The 17,328-nt window shown below is 35.1% G+C and overlaps 2 protein-coding genes across 2 annotated transcripts; both read left to right on the top strand.

Annotated features, from left to right (window-relative positions):
* Nucleotides 1-11,820: 11,820 nt before the first annotated feature.
* Nucleotides 11,821-13,173, top strand: crygmxl2 (crystallin, gamma MX, like 2). The gene is made up of 3 exons (XM_073828726.1): nt 11,821-11,945; nt 12,144-12,386; nt 12,854-13,173. Exons 1-3 carry the CDS (start codon nt 11,937-11,939, stop codon nt 13,130-13,132), a joined length of 531 nt encoding a protein of 176 aa, XP_073684827.1. The 5' UTR covers nt 11,821-11,936; the 3' UTR covers nt 13,133-13,173.
* Nucleotides 13,174-13,627: 454 nt separating this feature from the next.
* On the top strand, nt 13,628-16,821 carry crygmx (crystallin, gamma MX). The gene is made up of 3 exons (XM_073828725.1): nt 13,628-13,760; nt 15,698-15,940; nt 16,300-16,821. The coding sequence occupies exons 1-3, from the start codon at nt 13,722-13,724 to the stop codon at nt 16,573-16,575; spliced, it is 558 nt and encodes a 185-aa protein (XP_073684826.1). The 5' UTR covers nt 13,628-13,721; the 3' UTR covers nt 16,576-16,821.
* The last annotated feature ends 507 nt before the right edge of the window (nt 16,822-17,328 follow it).

Genomic DNA, 17,328 nt, shown 5'->3' with positions numbered 1-17,328 from the left:
CGTGTGTTCAAGGCGCTCTATTGAAGTTGCTTGTGTTGTTGCCAGCCTCTGCCTTAAACACACGGATGCATTGTAAGGAGATTCCTCCTTTTAAAAGAGGAGATGAAAAGATCTGAGTTTTTTTTTTTGTCATGTGTCAGTAAACACAGAGACTGTTTTGAGATGAGGGCAGATCACACAAAAGAAACTTACTCTTTAAACTCTGAGCCATGGGATGGTGGGGGGAAACGTCACGTGAGAGGCTTGTCTTTACCTGGACCGCTCTGTTTCATCTGAAAAGGAGATGTGAGGAAGACAAACCCAGGAACCCATAATGCATACTCATGTTTGATTTTGGATCTGAGCATGTTAACCTGGGATAAGTTTTGAAGAATAGCTAAAAGATGAGGACCACCTGAATTTAGTAAAAAAAAAAAAAAGGTGACCATTAGCACGCATGAACATAAGGTTAAAGGCACCCCTTAGGGAAAATCTGATTTTTTTTCAGAGTATGTCAATTAGAAATGATAATTATTTTTATTTTTAATAAAGCAATGTGCAAAAAAAAAAAAAAAAACACAATGTAAAATGTTTTTGAAGAGTAAGATTTTAATGTTTTTTAAATAAATCTCTTCTGCTCACCAAGCCTGCATTTATTTGATCCAAAATACAGCAAAAGCAGTAATATTGTGAAATATTTTTACTATTTAAAATAACTGCTTTCTATTTGAATATATTTTAAAATGTAATTTATTCCTGTGATCAAAGCTAAATTTTTAGCATCATTACTTCAGTCTTCAGTGTCACATGAGAAATCATTTTAATATGCTGATTTGCTGCTCAAGAAACATTTATTATTATTATTATTATTATTATCAATATATAATTTATTCAGGATTATTTGATAAAAAGAAAAATTCAAAGATCAGCATTTATCTAAAATAAAAAGCTTGTATAAAAAACATTATACAATATATTATTTTAAAGATTGTTGTCAGTATATATATATATATATATATATTTATTTATTTATTTGAGGAAAGAAATTATAGAAATGAATACTTTTATTTAGTAAGGATGCTTTAAATTGATCAAAAGATAAAGAAAAGACTTTTATAATGTTAAAAAGATTTCTATTTTAGATAAATGCTATTCTTCTGAACTTTCTATTCATCAAAGACACCTGAGAAAATTCTACTCAGCTGTTTTCAACATAATAAAAACAAATGTTTTTTGAGCAGCAAATCAGAATATTTGAATGATTTATGAAGGATCTGGAGTAATGATGCTTAACATTCAACTTTGAAATCACAGGAATAAATTACATTTTAAAATATATTTAAATAAATATAAATATTTCAAAATTGTACTGTTTTTGCTGTACTTTGGATCAAATAAATGCAGGCTTGGTGAGCAGAAGATACTTCTTTAAAAACATTAAAAATCTTACTGTTCAAAAACTTTTGACTGGTAGTGTATATTGAAATGTTCATGTTGAAATATTAAAAATTCTAAACATGAAATAATTTTAGGAAATCTCAATTGCTACACAACATAAAAATAATTCCATGTTATATCAAAATCAGTGTTTTTGTTTTATTAGTGTTTTAGTGTTTTGGATTTCCTGTTAAAATAAATGCTGCTAAATGCGTCTAATCATGGGGGAAAAAAAGAAAAGTATGACAGGGTTATTTACAAAAATGTTAAGCAAATCTGTTTTTAACAATGGAAATAATATAATAATGTTTTGTCATCACAGGAATGAATTACATTTTAAAATATATTAAACTAGAAAACAGTTATTTTAAATTGTAACAATATTTTAATCAAATAAATCCAGACTGGGTGAACATAAGAGGAAAAAAAACTCCAAGCATATGTGCTGTAAACACATGTTAGGTGTAATCTGGGGCTGAAGTCATCTTTAAACCCTCTGAAGAAAAGTTTTATAAAATGCCCAATAAAGTGTAACGAAGAAGAGAGAGAAACAAAACTGCATGTAAACAAAGTATAAACTAAATAATAACCACATCCATTATTTGAATGGCTTTAGAAGCGTTCCCAATCCCTCCATTCTTCAGTGTATATTCCACCACTATTTCCTCTTTTAATTATCCTCCAAAAGAAAAGATGGAGCACATCAGACACATCTCCACAAAGCCGTCCCTGGCACGCTCTCAGAGTGGCCGGCGAGCGTAGGCACCGTCTGGCGGGGCCGATAGCGAGGCTTGTGCGCTGGCAGGGACAGACAGGGCCCGTCTGCAGCTCCGTACAACAACAGGAGGATGATCTCTCAGCAAAGGGGCCCTCGTCTTCCTCCCCCTCACACGGTAGGCTTTGGCTCGCCAGCCACATCACACCGTCTTCAACAGCAGATTAAGGCCCGTTCTTACAAACTCGCAAGGCTAATTGGAGAGAAGCGGCAGCTGCCATTCACTAGGGCAGAGCTTTTGTCCTAGAACCATAAAGTACTTGAAATTACACATTTTCTTTATAAGAACCCGCACCGATGGCTTCTTTAAATACTCATATCTGGGACTGCAAAGTCCACTGCATATTGTCTTCCACCCTGAAATAATAAAAACGAATTATGCTTACTTCTAGATTATATACAATTCCAATGTAATGCCATAATCAAGAAACTAACAGTGTATTTGTTTGCCATTTGGTCTATTAAGCACTAAAAGAGACTTCTTAGCCTTTCCAGTAATGTCACTAAATTAGACCATGTCGTTTTTGAGTTTGTGTTGTTCTTTACGTTTCCAGTTGAATCAAAAGTCTAGTCAGGTTCATAGTTAGTGAACAAAAGTTTGAGACTAAACTGAAAGTGGACTTAAAATTATTAAAGGAGAAGTTAACTTCCAGAACAAAAATTTACAGATAATTTACTCACCCCCTGGTCATCCGAGATGTTCACGTCTTTCTTTCTTCAGTCGTAAAGAAACTACATTTTTTGAGGAAAATGTTTCAGGATTTCTCCATATAGTGGACTTCTATGGTGCCTGCGAGTTTGAACTTCCAAATGCAGTTTAAATGCAGCTTTAAAGAGCTCTACATGATCCCAGCCGAGGAAGAAGGGTCTTATCTAGCGAAACCATTAGTTATTTTCTAAAAACAATTACAATTTATATACTTTTTAACCTTAAATGCTTGTCTTGTCTAGCTCTGCGTGTATTTTGTGTATTCTGGTTCAAGATAGTTAGGGTATGTCAAAAAACTCCTATCGTATTTTCTCCTCCAACTTTAAAATCGCCCTACATCACTGTTCACTTTGTAAACACTAGGTCAGTACTTCTGCAGCAATGTAGGACAATTTTGAAGTTGGAGGAGAAAATGAGATGGGAGTTTTATGACATAATTACCTTGAACCGGAATACACAGAGTATACGCAGAGCTAGACAAGACAAGCATTTGAGGTTAAAAAGTACATAAATTGTACATTTTTTAGAAAATAACAGATCGTTTTGCTAGATAAGACCCTTCTTCCTCGGCTGAGATTGTTTAGAGCCCTTTGAAGCTGCATTTAAACTGCATTGTGGAAGTTCAAACTCACGGGCACCATAAACATCCACTATATGGAGAGAAATATTGAAATGTTTTCCTCAAAAAACATAATTTCTTTACAACTGAAGTAAGAAAGACATGAACATCTTGGATGACAAGGGGGTGAGTAAATTATCTGTACATTTTTGTTCTGGAAGTGAACTACTCCTTTAAGAAATATTTAGTATATTTAGTAATATTTAATATTTGCAAGATTCTGCACTATTTCTAGGTTGCTAATGAAGTAAATTTATAACACAAAATTGTAATGCTGATAATAAAATGAAAGGTGTAGTTCATCCAAAAATGAAAATGTTGTCATTAATTACTCATTACTCATGTCGTTTCAAACCTGTAAGACCATTGTCCATCTACAAAACCCAAAAGGCAAGACACTGCAGGTGAATAGGGTTTAAAAAATTAACTAATAGTTATCACTTTACTTACCCAGTTTATTGATTACATTTATAATTGCAAACATTTTTTGTACTACAATTTTTCTAAAATTCGACATTTAAATATGCAAATGAGGCATTATTTAATGAAATATGCAGTAATTTGCATACATTTCTAGTACAAAAATCTAAACACTGGATGAAGTCAGTTTTTAAATTCTTGTTTAATTTTGTTGACGTATTAGAGTAAAATGTTTTTACAGAGGGGATTTTGGGTATCTCATTTTGTCACTCCATAATTCAGATAAAACTTAACACATTTTTTTATTTTTTACCTTTTTGGGGGGAATAAAATGTTTTATGAAATCAAGCTAATTATATACAAACAAATCCCTCTATAAAAACCTTCAGGATATAAACAGGAATAAAAATATTAAGTTTGGTGTGTGTAAGTGCTACTGAAGTGAAGATTTATGTAGGAGAAAAACCTCATTTTGAGAAAACGGCCTTTAGAATTGTAGTTGAAATCTATTGACACGAATAGATAAAGTGTTATAAAAGAAAGACTTAACAGTGTCTTTTGGGTGTTTTCTTTTTACTAGTCTGAAAAAACACTTGATGAAAAACCAAAAAGCCCAAAATCTCAAACTTGACAGGTGCATGAAAAAACAACGGTTTTGCCTGCAGTGTCTCCCCTTAAGATATTTCACTGCAACAAAAAAAAAAAAAAAAAAAAAAAAGCTTTTCTTACTTAGATTTTTGTCTCGTTTCCAGCCAAAATATCTAAATATTCTTAAATCAAGAAGGATTTTCTAGATGAGTAAAAATTGTCTTGTTTTCAGAAAAAACAAGTCAAAATTATGTTTATGCCCAAAAAAGCAAAATAATCTGCCAATGGGGTAAGAAAAATAATCTTGTTTACTGTTTGAAATAAGATATTTTTGCTTACCCCATTGGCAGGTTATTTTGCTTGTTCTAAGCAAAAGCTCGCTTAATTTTGACTTGTTTCTTCTGAAAACAAGACATTTTTTTTACTTGTCTAGAAAATCCTTCTTGATTTAAGAATCTTGAGATATTTTGGCTGGAAACAAGACAAAAAACCTAAGTAAGAAAAGCATTTTTGCGGTGTTTTGGCAAAATCCGAGAGTTTTATGACCCTGCATAGAAAGCAATGCAACTGAAATATTTAATGGCCCAAAAAGGTAGTAAGGACATCCTTAAAATATGTCCATGTGACATAAGATGTTCAATGATGTTATGAAGATACGTGAATACTTTGGGTGCAAAGAAAACAAAAATAACAACTTTATTAAACCATTCCTTCTCTTCTGTGTCAATCTTCAATGCATGTTCACAAGAGTACCACAACACAAGCTCGTAAGAGAAGAAATTGTTGAATAAAGTCATGATTTTTGTTTCCTTCGCATACAAGGCATTCTCGTGGCTTCATAACATTGCGGTTGAACCACTGATGTCTCATGAACTATTTTAACAATGCCCTTACTACCTTTCTGGACCTTGAATGTGTCAGTTATGTTGCTGTCTATGCAGGGTCAGAAAGCTCTTGGATTTCATCAAAAATATCTTAATTTGTGTCCCAAGGATGAACAGAGGTCTTACAGGTTTGGAATGACATGAGGGTGAGTAATTAATGACAGAATTTTCATTTTTGAATGAGCTATCCCCTTAATAATAAATGTATTTTAAAAAAATGTCAAAGAGAAGTATTTTCTTTAGCAGCCTCAGATTTTTTGGACCCTATTGTAAATAATTGAAATTAGTGTATTTTGCACATTTTATTACCTCACAATGAAAATAATCTTATGTGATAACACTGTACTTTTGCGTTCTGTCTCCGTCCAGAGCAACTCTCTCGGTTTCTCTCTCTCGCCTCGTTTCTCACAACCGGAGCGGCAGCAAAAGATCTTAAGTGTTGGCTTTTTGTTCTCCAGGGGGATCCAAGAGAGAAAGCTTGGGCTCATTTGAAGTATTTCGCCCCGTGTGGGGATGAAATGTCTTGTAGTGCTTTCAAGATTACTATTTGCAAGCCTGTGATGTGAGAGAACCATTCCTGTAGTGCAGAGTACATGTGGTACAGTAATCGCTAACTAAGCCAAGAAAAAAGCTGAAAAGAGGAGGAGACAGAAAGTTGGATTAAAAAAAGAGCATTTCTTACAAAATATATAAAAGCAATCAATCATTTATGCAATTGGGTCTAAAATGTCTGAGACCATTAGTGACCATTAGTGACAATGCCATTTTATTGTTCTAATTTAATGATTTTTCTCCCACAAAATATATTGCCGGTCAAAAGTTTGGAATTAAGATTTTAAAATGATTTGGAATGACATATCCTTATGCTCACCAAGGCTGCATTTAATTGATCAATAATACTTTAAAATAGTAATATTGTGAAATAATATTACAATTTAAAATAGCTTTTCTATTTTAACATATTTTAAAATGTAATTTATTCCTGTAAGCACAAAGCTCATTTTTTAACGTTCATTACTATCCATTCTTTTTTGGCATATTATAATGATTTCTGAAAGATGACACTGAAGACTTGCTGAAAATTCAGCTTTGTATCGCGGGAATAAATTATACATTTTCAAATATATTCAATAGAAAATCATTTTAAATAGTAATAATTAACTTCTGACACTTACAACTAGTAGTGTATTTGCTTTTTGTGTGCAAATTACAGCACCAATATATTTTTTTTGCCATTTTGTCCCCCTTCTGTTTTAATGACTTTAATTTTATCCAAAATAAATAAATAAATTAAGAGAGGTAAAATGATCAATGTCGCAAATTTGCTTATTAGTTAAGTGATCTATAAATAGAACAGAATCTTAAATATATCTTCTTCATTTAATAATAATTTAATTGTAATTATCTATTTAATGTGATAATGCTTGCTTTAATATTTTAAAATACTAAAACTTTGTTTATCTCCAGGTTTAAAATAGCTTTTCAGTGTGATCTCTGAAGATCAATCTTGAGACTTTTTACATGTTTAGGATCTGACACATTAATAATGTTTGTGACTGTCAGCTCAAGCCATTGACAGATAAAGAAACAAAGCGCTAACTACAACTTCTCTCACTCTCTGAGCTGTTTTAAAAGGATGCAAGAGTGGCTATCAAAGAACAGTGTGGCTATTGTTTTACAAAAGCTGTCTTTCTCTGGAGTAAAACTGGCAAACAACAATACACAAAATAGAGCGTTGCTCCTCATCTTGATGAAAGGAGAGATGTGGAGAGTGAAGCTCAGCTTTGAAAAGAATAGAAACACAAGGCCAACTCTCTTTGGCCTTTTGCCTGTCAGCTGAGGGGTTTGCTTACATGCCAGAGTCGACTGTCCTAGAGTTGAAACAACCATCACACAATAACACAAACACAAACACATGAAATGTATGACCCACCTCAACACAGCCTTATGAAGACCTTGCATCAGAGCGACTCTTCAGGCTATGGAAGCAAAAAAGGAGGCAACATATTGTCGGAGGTTATGTCAACACATTCCAGAACAATCAATAGTGTCAGTATCACTTAGATGAGTGCCTGAAAATGCACACGGCAGGAAAAATAGACACCAGATGTACTATAATGTGTGCTGTGATGATATCACTCGCAAATGCTCTGTGCTCTGTATTTAAAAATAAATAATTCAATCAAAATCTCCAGACCAACTGCTTGACAAAATGTCTGTCAAGCTGCTTTGCCTCAATCTAAACAGAATGTGACAGTTGCATTTCCCTGTAATTGCATGTTTGATGACGACATCAAAAAACAAAGCTATAGAGAACAAATTCTGCCATATAGGGATTTCAAAAACCTGTGATGAACGTTCGATTTATCTGAGGTCTTGACACATTGTAAAATATGTGTGCAGTTCACGTACAAAAGGAAGGAAATTGTGAAAGAAAAGTTTTCCTTCGTTTTTCTTTAAGTTGATCAGTCATAGATTAGTACACTAGGTTATGCCAGGTTATTTGGCAACATAGTGCTGGGTAAATATTGGACAGAACACAAGCTGTTTTATACATTGCTGTTATATATTGATGGCTTAAAATAGGCTGGAAATTAATACAGAATTACTAGAAGCAACAGCAATAATCAAAAGATGTGCATTTATTAATACACCTGTGGACAAAAATATAAGACAACTACAAATACAGCATAGTTTACAATAGAGGATTTGTACTTATGTCACGATTTGGTCAGTTACCAGGATTCGCGGCCATATTGGCGATACTCAGATGTAAACAACAGCATGGATTGCATGGTTAATGTACTACTGAATAAGTTTTTCTGCTAATTTATGCTGTCTTAACCACGGAAAATGGCAGGAAAGGGCACAATATTTTGACGAACTAAAGTTAACAGGTGGTAAAGATACATATGAGCAGTTTTAATTAAAATATTAGCCTAAAATTTTACCTACCTGACCGGAAATGAATAGAACAAACATGAATGTTGTCAAGATTTATGCCCTGGGACATTTTGTCCAACCACCTTTTGTTCCTCAGACAGTTTTTGCACTCTTTTTGATTTGTTATAACTTTGGCAGTCTATAGTACTCCAAATGTTTTATTCCTGGTCCGACCAATTAGTACAGCCCAAAACATGACAATAATTGACCATTTTCAGCAGCAATAATCAGCAAAATATGCAAGTTTTGTTTGGTTCAATGGCATTGTTTAAGTTTAGTGCCGCCAAAATAGCCGATTGATCACGCATAATGAAAACAGTCTATATTTAAACTCGTCTGAAAGGGATAGTTCACCCAAAAATGAAAATTTGATGTTTATCTGCGTACCCCCAGGGTATCCAAGATGTAGGTGACTTTATTTCTTCAGCAGAACACAAATGAAGATTTTTAACGAAAACCAGTGCAGTCTGCCAGCCAAATAATGGAAGTGGATGGGCACCAGACCTTTAAAAGTAAAAAAACATGCACAGACAAATAAAAATTACACCATGCGGCTCGTGACGATACATTGATGTCCTAAGACACGAAACAATCGTTTTTTTTGGCGAAAAACTGAACAGAATTTATATATATTTTTTTTTACCTTTGATACACAGCCACGTCCATCAGTCCTGAGCACGAGTTTAGCATCTGGCACGCTACATGTGTACGCGCTCTGGCGTAGAATACGCAAACGCCGGAAGCGATCTGTCGCATGTATACAACACTCATTGTTTCCACAGTGCACAGAGATTTTGGGTATAGCGGCTATTCAAAATGGTAATTACTTGCGCTTTTCTTGATTGTTCAAACCGATTTAAAGCTAAAAGATTACGTTTGCTTGCGCAAACTCATCCGGGACTTTTCACCGATTTCCCCTTACAGCGTTTGCGTATTCTACGCCAGAGCGCGTAAAAGTGTAACGATCCGGATGAAAAGCTCGTGCTCAGGACAGATGGACGTGGCTGTGTATCAAAGGTAAAAAATGATATAAATACTGTTCAGTTTTTCGCAAAAACTGATTGTTTCGTGTCTTAGGACATCAATGTATCGTCACAAGCCGCATGGTGTAATTTGGATTTGTCTGTGCATGTTTTTTTTTTTTACTTTTAAAGGTCTGGTGCCCATCCACTTCCATTATTTGGCTGGCAGACTGCACCGGTTTGAGTTAAAAATCTTTGTTTGTGTTCTACTGAAGAAACAAAGTTTACCATACCATAATGTAAATTTAAAAGTAACCTTTTAATTCAAGTGTATTGAAATGTTCTCTGTAACCCCTTTTTACTGAAATAACATCGATTCTCGTGCCGTTGTGTCGCTGAAATCTGAGCTGGTGATAGGCTGCTGTTCACCGTAGGAACTACGAACCTCAGACCGCCGCATCACATCTCACTCGTAGCCGAAAGATGCTGTGACTGACTGCATAACCTGCCCATAAACAAACAGTACTGAGATTAAAGAACATATTTTAACATCAAAATAGATTAAATTCAGTATTACATTGTATAAAAACTGTTTATGTTATGGCAAAAGGCATTTCCATCATGTGAAACAACTGCTGCTGATGCATTTAGTTGACTGACATCTTGTCTCTTTATATTGCATTACGTAAAATATACTTTACAGCACAGTAAAACTTTATAGATGAAATAAAAAGTATACAAAACTTTATTTCACTAAAGCAGTGCGCCAGTTAGGTGGTGCTGAGAACCACTTTCTCTTGAATAGTGTGCAAAAATCCCACAGTCCGACTGTAACCCAACAACTGGGTTGAAGTAACCCCAGGGTTGCCAGGTTTTCACAACAAAACCTGCCCAACTGCTACTCAAAACTAGCCCTAGCACATTCCGAAAGGAAGGTCCAGCGGTAAAAATCGTGTTCTGGGTGATAAAACACGTTTTTTTTGGTTCCCCTGGTAAAATTAGCATTTCAGGGGCTAAATATCTATTAGGGTCGCTTAAATCCGTAGACATAAAAAACAACAGTGTTAAAGTAGCCCAACTCCACAGTAAAATCGCAGACTTGGCAACCCTGAGTAACCGTGCACTGGGTTGTTTTGTCGGAGGCAAGTAGTGTATAGTTTCAGCTGTCGGTGAGATTGACCCAGCCACTAACCCATATAGCCAAACATTTTTTTAAACTTATTGATGCCAAGGAACATCAAATAATAAAATAAAATGAAACTTTTATGAATTTACCACCTTATTTATATGTAAGAGTGGGTGTGGCCATTTGTAAATTTTATAGGTGTGGCTTCCGGTCTCATCCGCGTTCAGCTATTTTTGGCTGTAAACAACAGTTTTTTTTTTGCCGCATGAAATTGCAAATTGGTGTGTCTTACCATACCATAATATATGTGACCCTGGACCACAAAACCAGTCATAAGGTTAAATTTTACAAAACTGAGATGTATACATCACATGAAAGCTCAATAAATAAGCTTTCTATTTATGTATGGTTTGTTAGGATAGGACAATATTTGGCCGAGATACATCTATTTGAAAATCTGGAATCTGAGGGTGCAAAAAAATCAAAATACTGAGAAAATCACCTTTAAATTTCCCCAAATTAAGTTCTTAACAATGCATATTACAAATCAAAAATTACATTTTGATATATTTATAGTAGGAATTTCACAAAAAATCTTCATGGAATATGATCTTTACTTAATTTCCTAATGATTTTTGGCATAAAAGAAAAATCAATAATTTTGACCCATACAATGTATTTTTGGCTATTGCTACAAATATACCTCAGCGACTTAAGACTGGTTTTGTGGTCCAGGGTCACAAATTGTCTTAATTATGGTTTGTAGTGCAAACAGTATTACCGTTTACTGCATGTTGTTATTCTTTTTTTTTTATTTCCCTATTGCGGATAATGAACTGAAAGTCTCACCCACAGTCTTCCTTCCACATTGAGGAAAAAGGTGGATGCCAAAACAAATTGTTTAAACATTAAAATATATATTTTTAACTGATTAATTAACATGTTAATTTTGACAGCCATATAATCTTTTTCTTCCCAAACTTTTGTGAGCCTCCTAGCATCCCCCTGCTGGCTGCCTGGGAGTCTGTGAACCCCAGTTTGAAACCCCACTGTTTTAGGCTTACCTAATGGTAAGTTTGATTTAAATCAAACAAAACTTGTGCATTCTGTTAAATTTGTTTACATGCCATTTTTACTCCACATTGTGCTATATACAGAAAGGCCAGTTATAATGCCTCCTGATCCTTTTGTGGCCTGTTGTGAAAAGAGCACATCACCAGGTCATGGGTGAACAAGGCTTGTGGTGCTGTTAAGGCTCATGAGGTGAGGGGAATTTGTATAGGTAAACTCTAGCACTCGGGAATAATGGGAGTGTGGCTTTAGTTGTCTTTAGAGAAATGAATAATGGAAAGGTCTGTGACGTTTTCAAAGGTAAACTCTAGTTTCTGTGACGTGCCTCTGGCAGCATGTATACATCTGTAGAAGAGTATAAAAGGTCCACCAGGACCTCTATGGGAGTACGGCAGAACGGCGTGGACATCCTGCTCTGCAGCCATGGGAAAGGTAGGCGGTGAAAAGTTGTACCTTCTAGTTAGAGTGGTACTTACTGTTTAGTATTTGCCACTTTAGTGAGCTTCAGCTGACTTGGAACAACCTGAAGGCCACATAGTCTGAAATGAACTTCAAAAGTTAAACTAGATAGTAGATTTAGATTCTATTCCTTGCTAATATCTTTTCTATACTCTTTCCTTCTGTCGTCAGATCATCTTCTACGAAGGCTCCAACTTCCAGGGGCGCTCCTATGAGTGCTCTGCTGACTGTACTGACACCTTTAGATACTTCAACTGCTGTAACTCCATACGGGTCATGGGGGGTCATTGGGTGGCCTATGAGAAGCCCTACTATATGGGGTATCAGTACGTCCTGGGCCGTGGGGAGTATCCTAACTTTCACCACTGGATGGGCTTCAACAGTTGTATCAGATCTTGTCAGATGTTCTCCCCAGTAAGTCAATCAAACTGATGGGTTTTATTTCACGCAGTTAGACACCTTTAAAAAAAAAGCACCGTCAATCAGCGAGCCCTTTGAAGTAATTCATATATGCAGGGGAAAAAAAACAGGTTCACAGGTCCACCAGGAGATTTAGTTATTTGAAATGGAGCAAGACACACTCCGATGACTGCGCAGCTCATCATAATTCGATTCATCTCTGTTTTTGGCAGTGGAAGAATCATGACACTGTCACTAGAGTTTGTTCGACAAAAATGACTAAACGTCTACTTGAAAATCTTTGAAAGTTGCACGTTTACAGCAGGAAGTCATGTTCAAAGGCTCAGTCTCAACAGCGACATCAAGAATTTTCAGAGTTCTCTCGCTAACGTTCTGACAACTGGTCTCTCAAATGTCTCTGCATTGCCCTGATTATTGATTCCTCTAAAGCCCTAACTGCTGTTTTTCTCCCCGCACAACAGTACAGAGGTGCCTACCGCATGAGAATCTACAACAGACCTGAAATGTACGGACACATGATGGAGTTCACAGACGACTGCCCCAATGTCTACGACCGTTTTGGCCACCACGGCATCTACTCCTGTAACTGTATGGAGGGCTACTGGATCTTTTACGAGCATCCCAATTACAGAGGCCGTCAGTATTTCCTGCGACCCGGAGAGTACAGAGCCTGTAGCGAATGGGGTTGCATGAATCCCATGATTGGCTCCTTTAGGAGAATGAGGAGCAGTTTAATGTAAACTGAGTCTTTTTATTAGCATTAAAGACTGATTAAAACGGATCTTTTATGCTGTCTTTTCTTCATGACACTTTGAATTATTTGGTAATGCAGAAAACAGAAAGTTTCTTCAGCTTGCCAGTTGTTCTTTGAATAAGGATCCACTGATCCATTGCCCAGTACACATCAAAATAAAAACTGCATGTCTGTTTCAAGCCAACTCAACTTTAGAAATCTGACATGGTTGAAGAATTCATTATAGCCTCATTCCAAAGCTGATAATAAAAGAACTTCACTAAATCACTTCATATCCCAGCTACATATTAGCATTTTATCCTCATTTATATGCCCTGCCAGTTCATGGCATTTACATGTAAAGCCCTGATGCAACTAAAAGCAGAGTTTGCAACTTTTTTGTCAAGCACTGAAAAGTGCAGTGGTGCTGTCTTTGGAGAGAGAGAGAGAAAAAAAGCTTGCAATGGCACAAAGGGGGGAAGATCTACAGTCGCATCCACTCTATAGAACACAATGTGCTGACCAGACAGAGTTTTGTGAGTCACACACAAAGCCCTGATCAACGGCGGGTCTATAAAGAGGTCCTGACCTCAGAAATGGTTTGGTCCGCTCCTAGAACAGTCACAATGGGCAAGGTAAGTGACCAAATTGTGTCTGTTAATTATACAGGTTGAGAATTCAGGATATGCAATCTGATTACCTGAAATCATGCTATTAACTCCCAAAAATATAGAAAAGCTGGTATTTTTTAATGGTGATGGAACTAACAGTCAAAAGTTTTGGAACAGTAAGATTTTTCGTTTTTTTTAAGAAGTCTCTTCTGCTCACCAAGCCTGCATTTATTTGATCTGAAATACAGTAAAAGCAGTAATATTGTGAAATATATTAACTACTTAAAATAACTGCTTTCTATTTGAATATATTTTAAAATATTATTATTATTATTATTATTATATTTATTCCTGTGATTTCAAAGCTAAATTTGCAGCATCATTACTCATAATAATAATAATAAATGCTTTTTGAGAAGCAAATCAGAATATTAGAATTATTTCTGAAGGATCATGTGACTTAAGTAATGATGCTAAAAATTCAGTTTTGAAATCACAGGAATATTTTTTAAATATATTCAAATAGAAAACAGCTATTTTAAATAGTAAAAATATTTCAAAATGTTACTGTTTTTACTGTACTTTGGATCAAATAAATGCAGGCTTGGTGAGCAGAAGAGACTTCTTTTAAAAACATTAAAAAACTTTTGACTTGTGTGTATTTTTCAAAAAGTAAGTTTTAAAAAATTCAGATAAAATAACTGAACTCTGGATTAAAAGATATGTGGTTTATAAATATTTTAATTGATTTATATGGTAATCTGAGCTATATTTGCACATGCTTGCACTAAGGGTATACATAAAACGTACTAATATGAAATAATATGTATTTTTAAAGTAATAATATGTAAATTTAAGGTAATAATATGTACCATGTAGGGGTAAATGTGGTACAAAGATGTAGGTAGTTTTTGTACATTTGTACAGCCCCAGTGACAGCTTTGCACCTTTTTTGAGGGAGTGTGTTTTATAAATAAAATAATTGATTGCATTGTGAATTCAGCTTTGTTTAACATTAGTAAATAAAAAATAAATAGTCCTGACTGCATCATTGTATTAAGTTAATATGTTTAAGATTAAAACTGTATAGTGTAGACTTTGGGGCCATGCAGAAGACAAAAATATAAACTGACAGATAAAACTTTTTAAAACAGTGCTATTAAAAGAACAATTCAGATTTTCTATGTCCTCCTGTGAACCATAAGAAAAGAGTTTTTTTTGTCATTACATTGGTTGAAGCATAAGAAACAAATGGAGAAAAAACATTTAGAAAAAATATTCATGTTTTACTTAATGACCTTTGTAGAGGAAGTCTAATTAATGTTTTATTTTTTCATTTACCAATCAGTTTTTAGGTTTATTTTAACCAAACGTTGTACAAAGATGATTCTCAACTATGTTATGACAGATAAATCAGAATGATTTAATATACTGTACTATTTCACTTCATGCAAAACCTAGACCACAAAACCACTCCTAAGTAGCATGGGTATATTTGTAGCAAAATAGCCAAAAATATATTGTATGGGTCAAAATTATAATTTTTTCTTTCATGCCAAAATATCAAGTAAAGATCATGTTCCATGAAGATTTTTTTGGCAAATTTTTTTCCATAAATATATCAAAACTGAATTTCTGATTAGTAATATGCATTGCTAAGAACTTAATTTGGACAACTTTACAGGTGATTTTCCCTCAGATTCCAGATTTTAAAATAGTAGTATCTCGACCAAATATTGTCCTATCTCAAGCAACCATACATTAATTAAAAGCTTATTTATCCAGCTTCCAGACAATGTATAAAATACCAATTTCCAAAAATTGACCCTTATGACTGGTTTTGTGATCCAAGGTCACATATGTGCATAAAATATCCAAAAATGAAAATCCATAAAGTGAAATTTCAAACTTAAAGTGTACCTGTAATTCTGCATTTTTCTTCCACTATATCCATCCGACAGATTACTTTCTTTGAAGAGAAAAACTTCCAGGGCCGTCACTATGAGTGCACTGGAGACTGCAGTGACATGCAGGCCCACTTTTCTCGCTGCAACTCTATCCGAGTAGACAGTGGAAGCTGGGTGGCCTACGAGAAGCCCAACTATGCTGGATACCAGTACATGCTTTCCAAGGGTGAATACCCTGATTTCCAGCACTGGGCTGGATTCAACGACTGCATTCGTTCCTGCCGCTTGGTTCCTCCTGTGAGTCTTTAGAAGTAGAAAACAGCATTATTTAAAAAGTATTTACTGTGATAAAAAATTTTTTTTCACTTTGCATCAACAAGTTAAGAGTTTTATTAATAAGTAGGTTAGATTACTATTCTATGAGTATTTTTTCCTTTTCTGTTTTTTATTCTTTTGTCTTTAAAGTTTGGTATGTTTATATGATATAAAAACAAACAAGTTTCCCCAAACATTCACCTTGTCTGCCATTGGTCGACCAAAACTCATGCTATTGGCTGATCCAGTGTTGCCATGCCAGGCTGACAAATCAAAGCAAGGCTTTACATTTTTGGAGGGAAGTTTTTCTTTTTATATAACACTGATTGTTTCTTCCCCAGTACACTGGTAACTACAGGATGAAGATCTTTGAGCGCTCTGATTTTGGTGGCCAGGCCATGGAGCTGAATGAAGACTGCCCTGATCTACGCCAGCGATTCCACAACGGAGACGTCTCTTCAGCCAACGTCATGGAGGGCTACTGGATCCTCCACGAGCACCCCAACTACACTGGCCGCCAGTTCTTCCTGCGCCCTGGCGAGTACAGGAGGTACGTTGAGTGGGGCAGTCCAAGTCCTACCATGGGCTCCCTGCGACGTGTGACTGACAACAAATGAAGATCCAAATCACACAACCACCTCTCCCAATGTGTCAACAGCACGGCCTGTCCATGCAGCGACTATGTCTGACCTGTGGATCTGTCACGCTGAATGTATTTGTGATGCTTGCTTTATTGTTTAGCCTCACTTAGTTAGGGCTATTTGTCTCTTTTAGCACTGTTGACCAAGCAAACTGTATTTTATCAGCACCTTTCCCTTCTCTACAACTGGAAATAAAGGAAAATTTGATTAAAATCAAACAAATGACATTTGTATAGTATGGACGCCATACAATGATAGGGTTTCTGCAAGTAGAAGGTAAATTTAAGAGTTTAAAACCTTTTTGAGGGGGCACAATCTGTCAATATGGAACAGACTATGAGTTGTTTTAGAAGCACTTCAAAATAACTTAACTAGATGGAAATAACTTTTAAGGTACCTTCTGATGACACAGCACAAAAGTTCTTCCTCAGTATTTTTGTCTCGCATCAAAATTTTTGAATTTGTGATTAAAAAAAAAGTTTTCAAACCCCATTTTCAGATATTTGTTCATACGTGACCACAAAACCAGTCATAAGTGTTAATTTTTTTAAATTAAGATTTATACATCACCTGAAAAGCTGAATAAAGCTTTCCACTGATGTATGGTTTGTTAGGATATGACAATATTTGGCCGACTACTTAAAAATCTGGAATCTGAGGGTTGAAAAAAAAAAAAAAAATCAAAATACTGAGAAAATTGCCTTTAAATCTGTCCAAATGAAGCTCTTA

This window comes from Garra rufa, chromosome 22 (genome assembly GCF_049309525.1).
Source record: "Garra rufa chromosome 22, GarRuf1.0, whole genome shotgun sequence".
Taxonomy (NCBI): Eukaryota; Metazoa; Chordata; class Actinopteri; order Cypriniformes; family Cyprinidae; genus Garra; species Garra rufa.
The sequence above is the reverse complement of the archived record's forward strand: the minus strand, read 5'-3'. Positions and strand labels throughout refer to the sequence as shown.

Bases quoted from the DNA above. Each gene is read 5' to 3' on its own strand.
- crygmxl2 (XM_073828726.1), top strand. The intron at 12,387-12,853 runs GTAAGTCAATCA...CCCGCACAACAG, and splicing joins CTTGTCAGATGTTCTCCCCA to TACAGAGGTGCCTACCGCAT.
- crygmx (XM_073828725.1), top strand. From the start codon at position 13,722: ATGGTTTGGTCCGCTCCTAGAACAGTCACAATGGGCAAG. The intron at 13,761-15,697 runs GTAAGTGACCAA...TCCATCCGACAG, and splicing joins GAACAGTCACAATGGGCAAG to ATTACTTTCTTTGAAGAGAA. The intron at 15,941-16,299 runs GTGAGTCTTTAG...TTTCTTCCCCAG, and splicing joins CCTGCCGCTTGGTTCCTCCT to TACACTGGTAACTACAGGAT.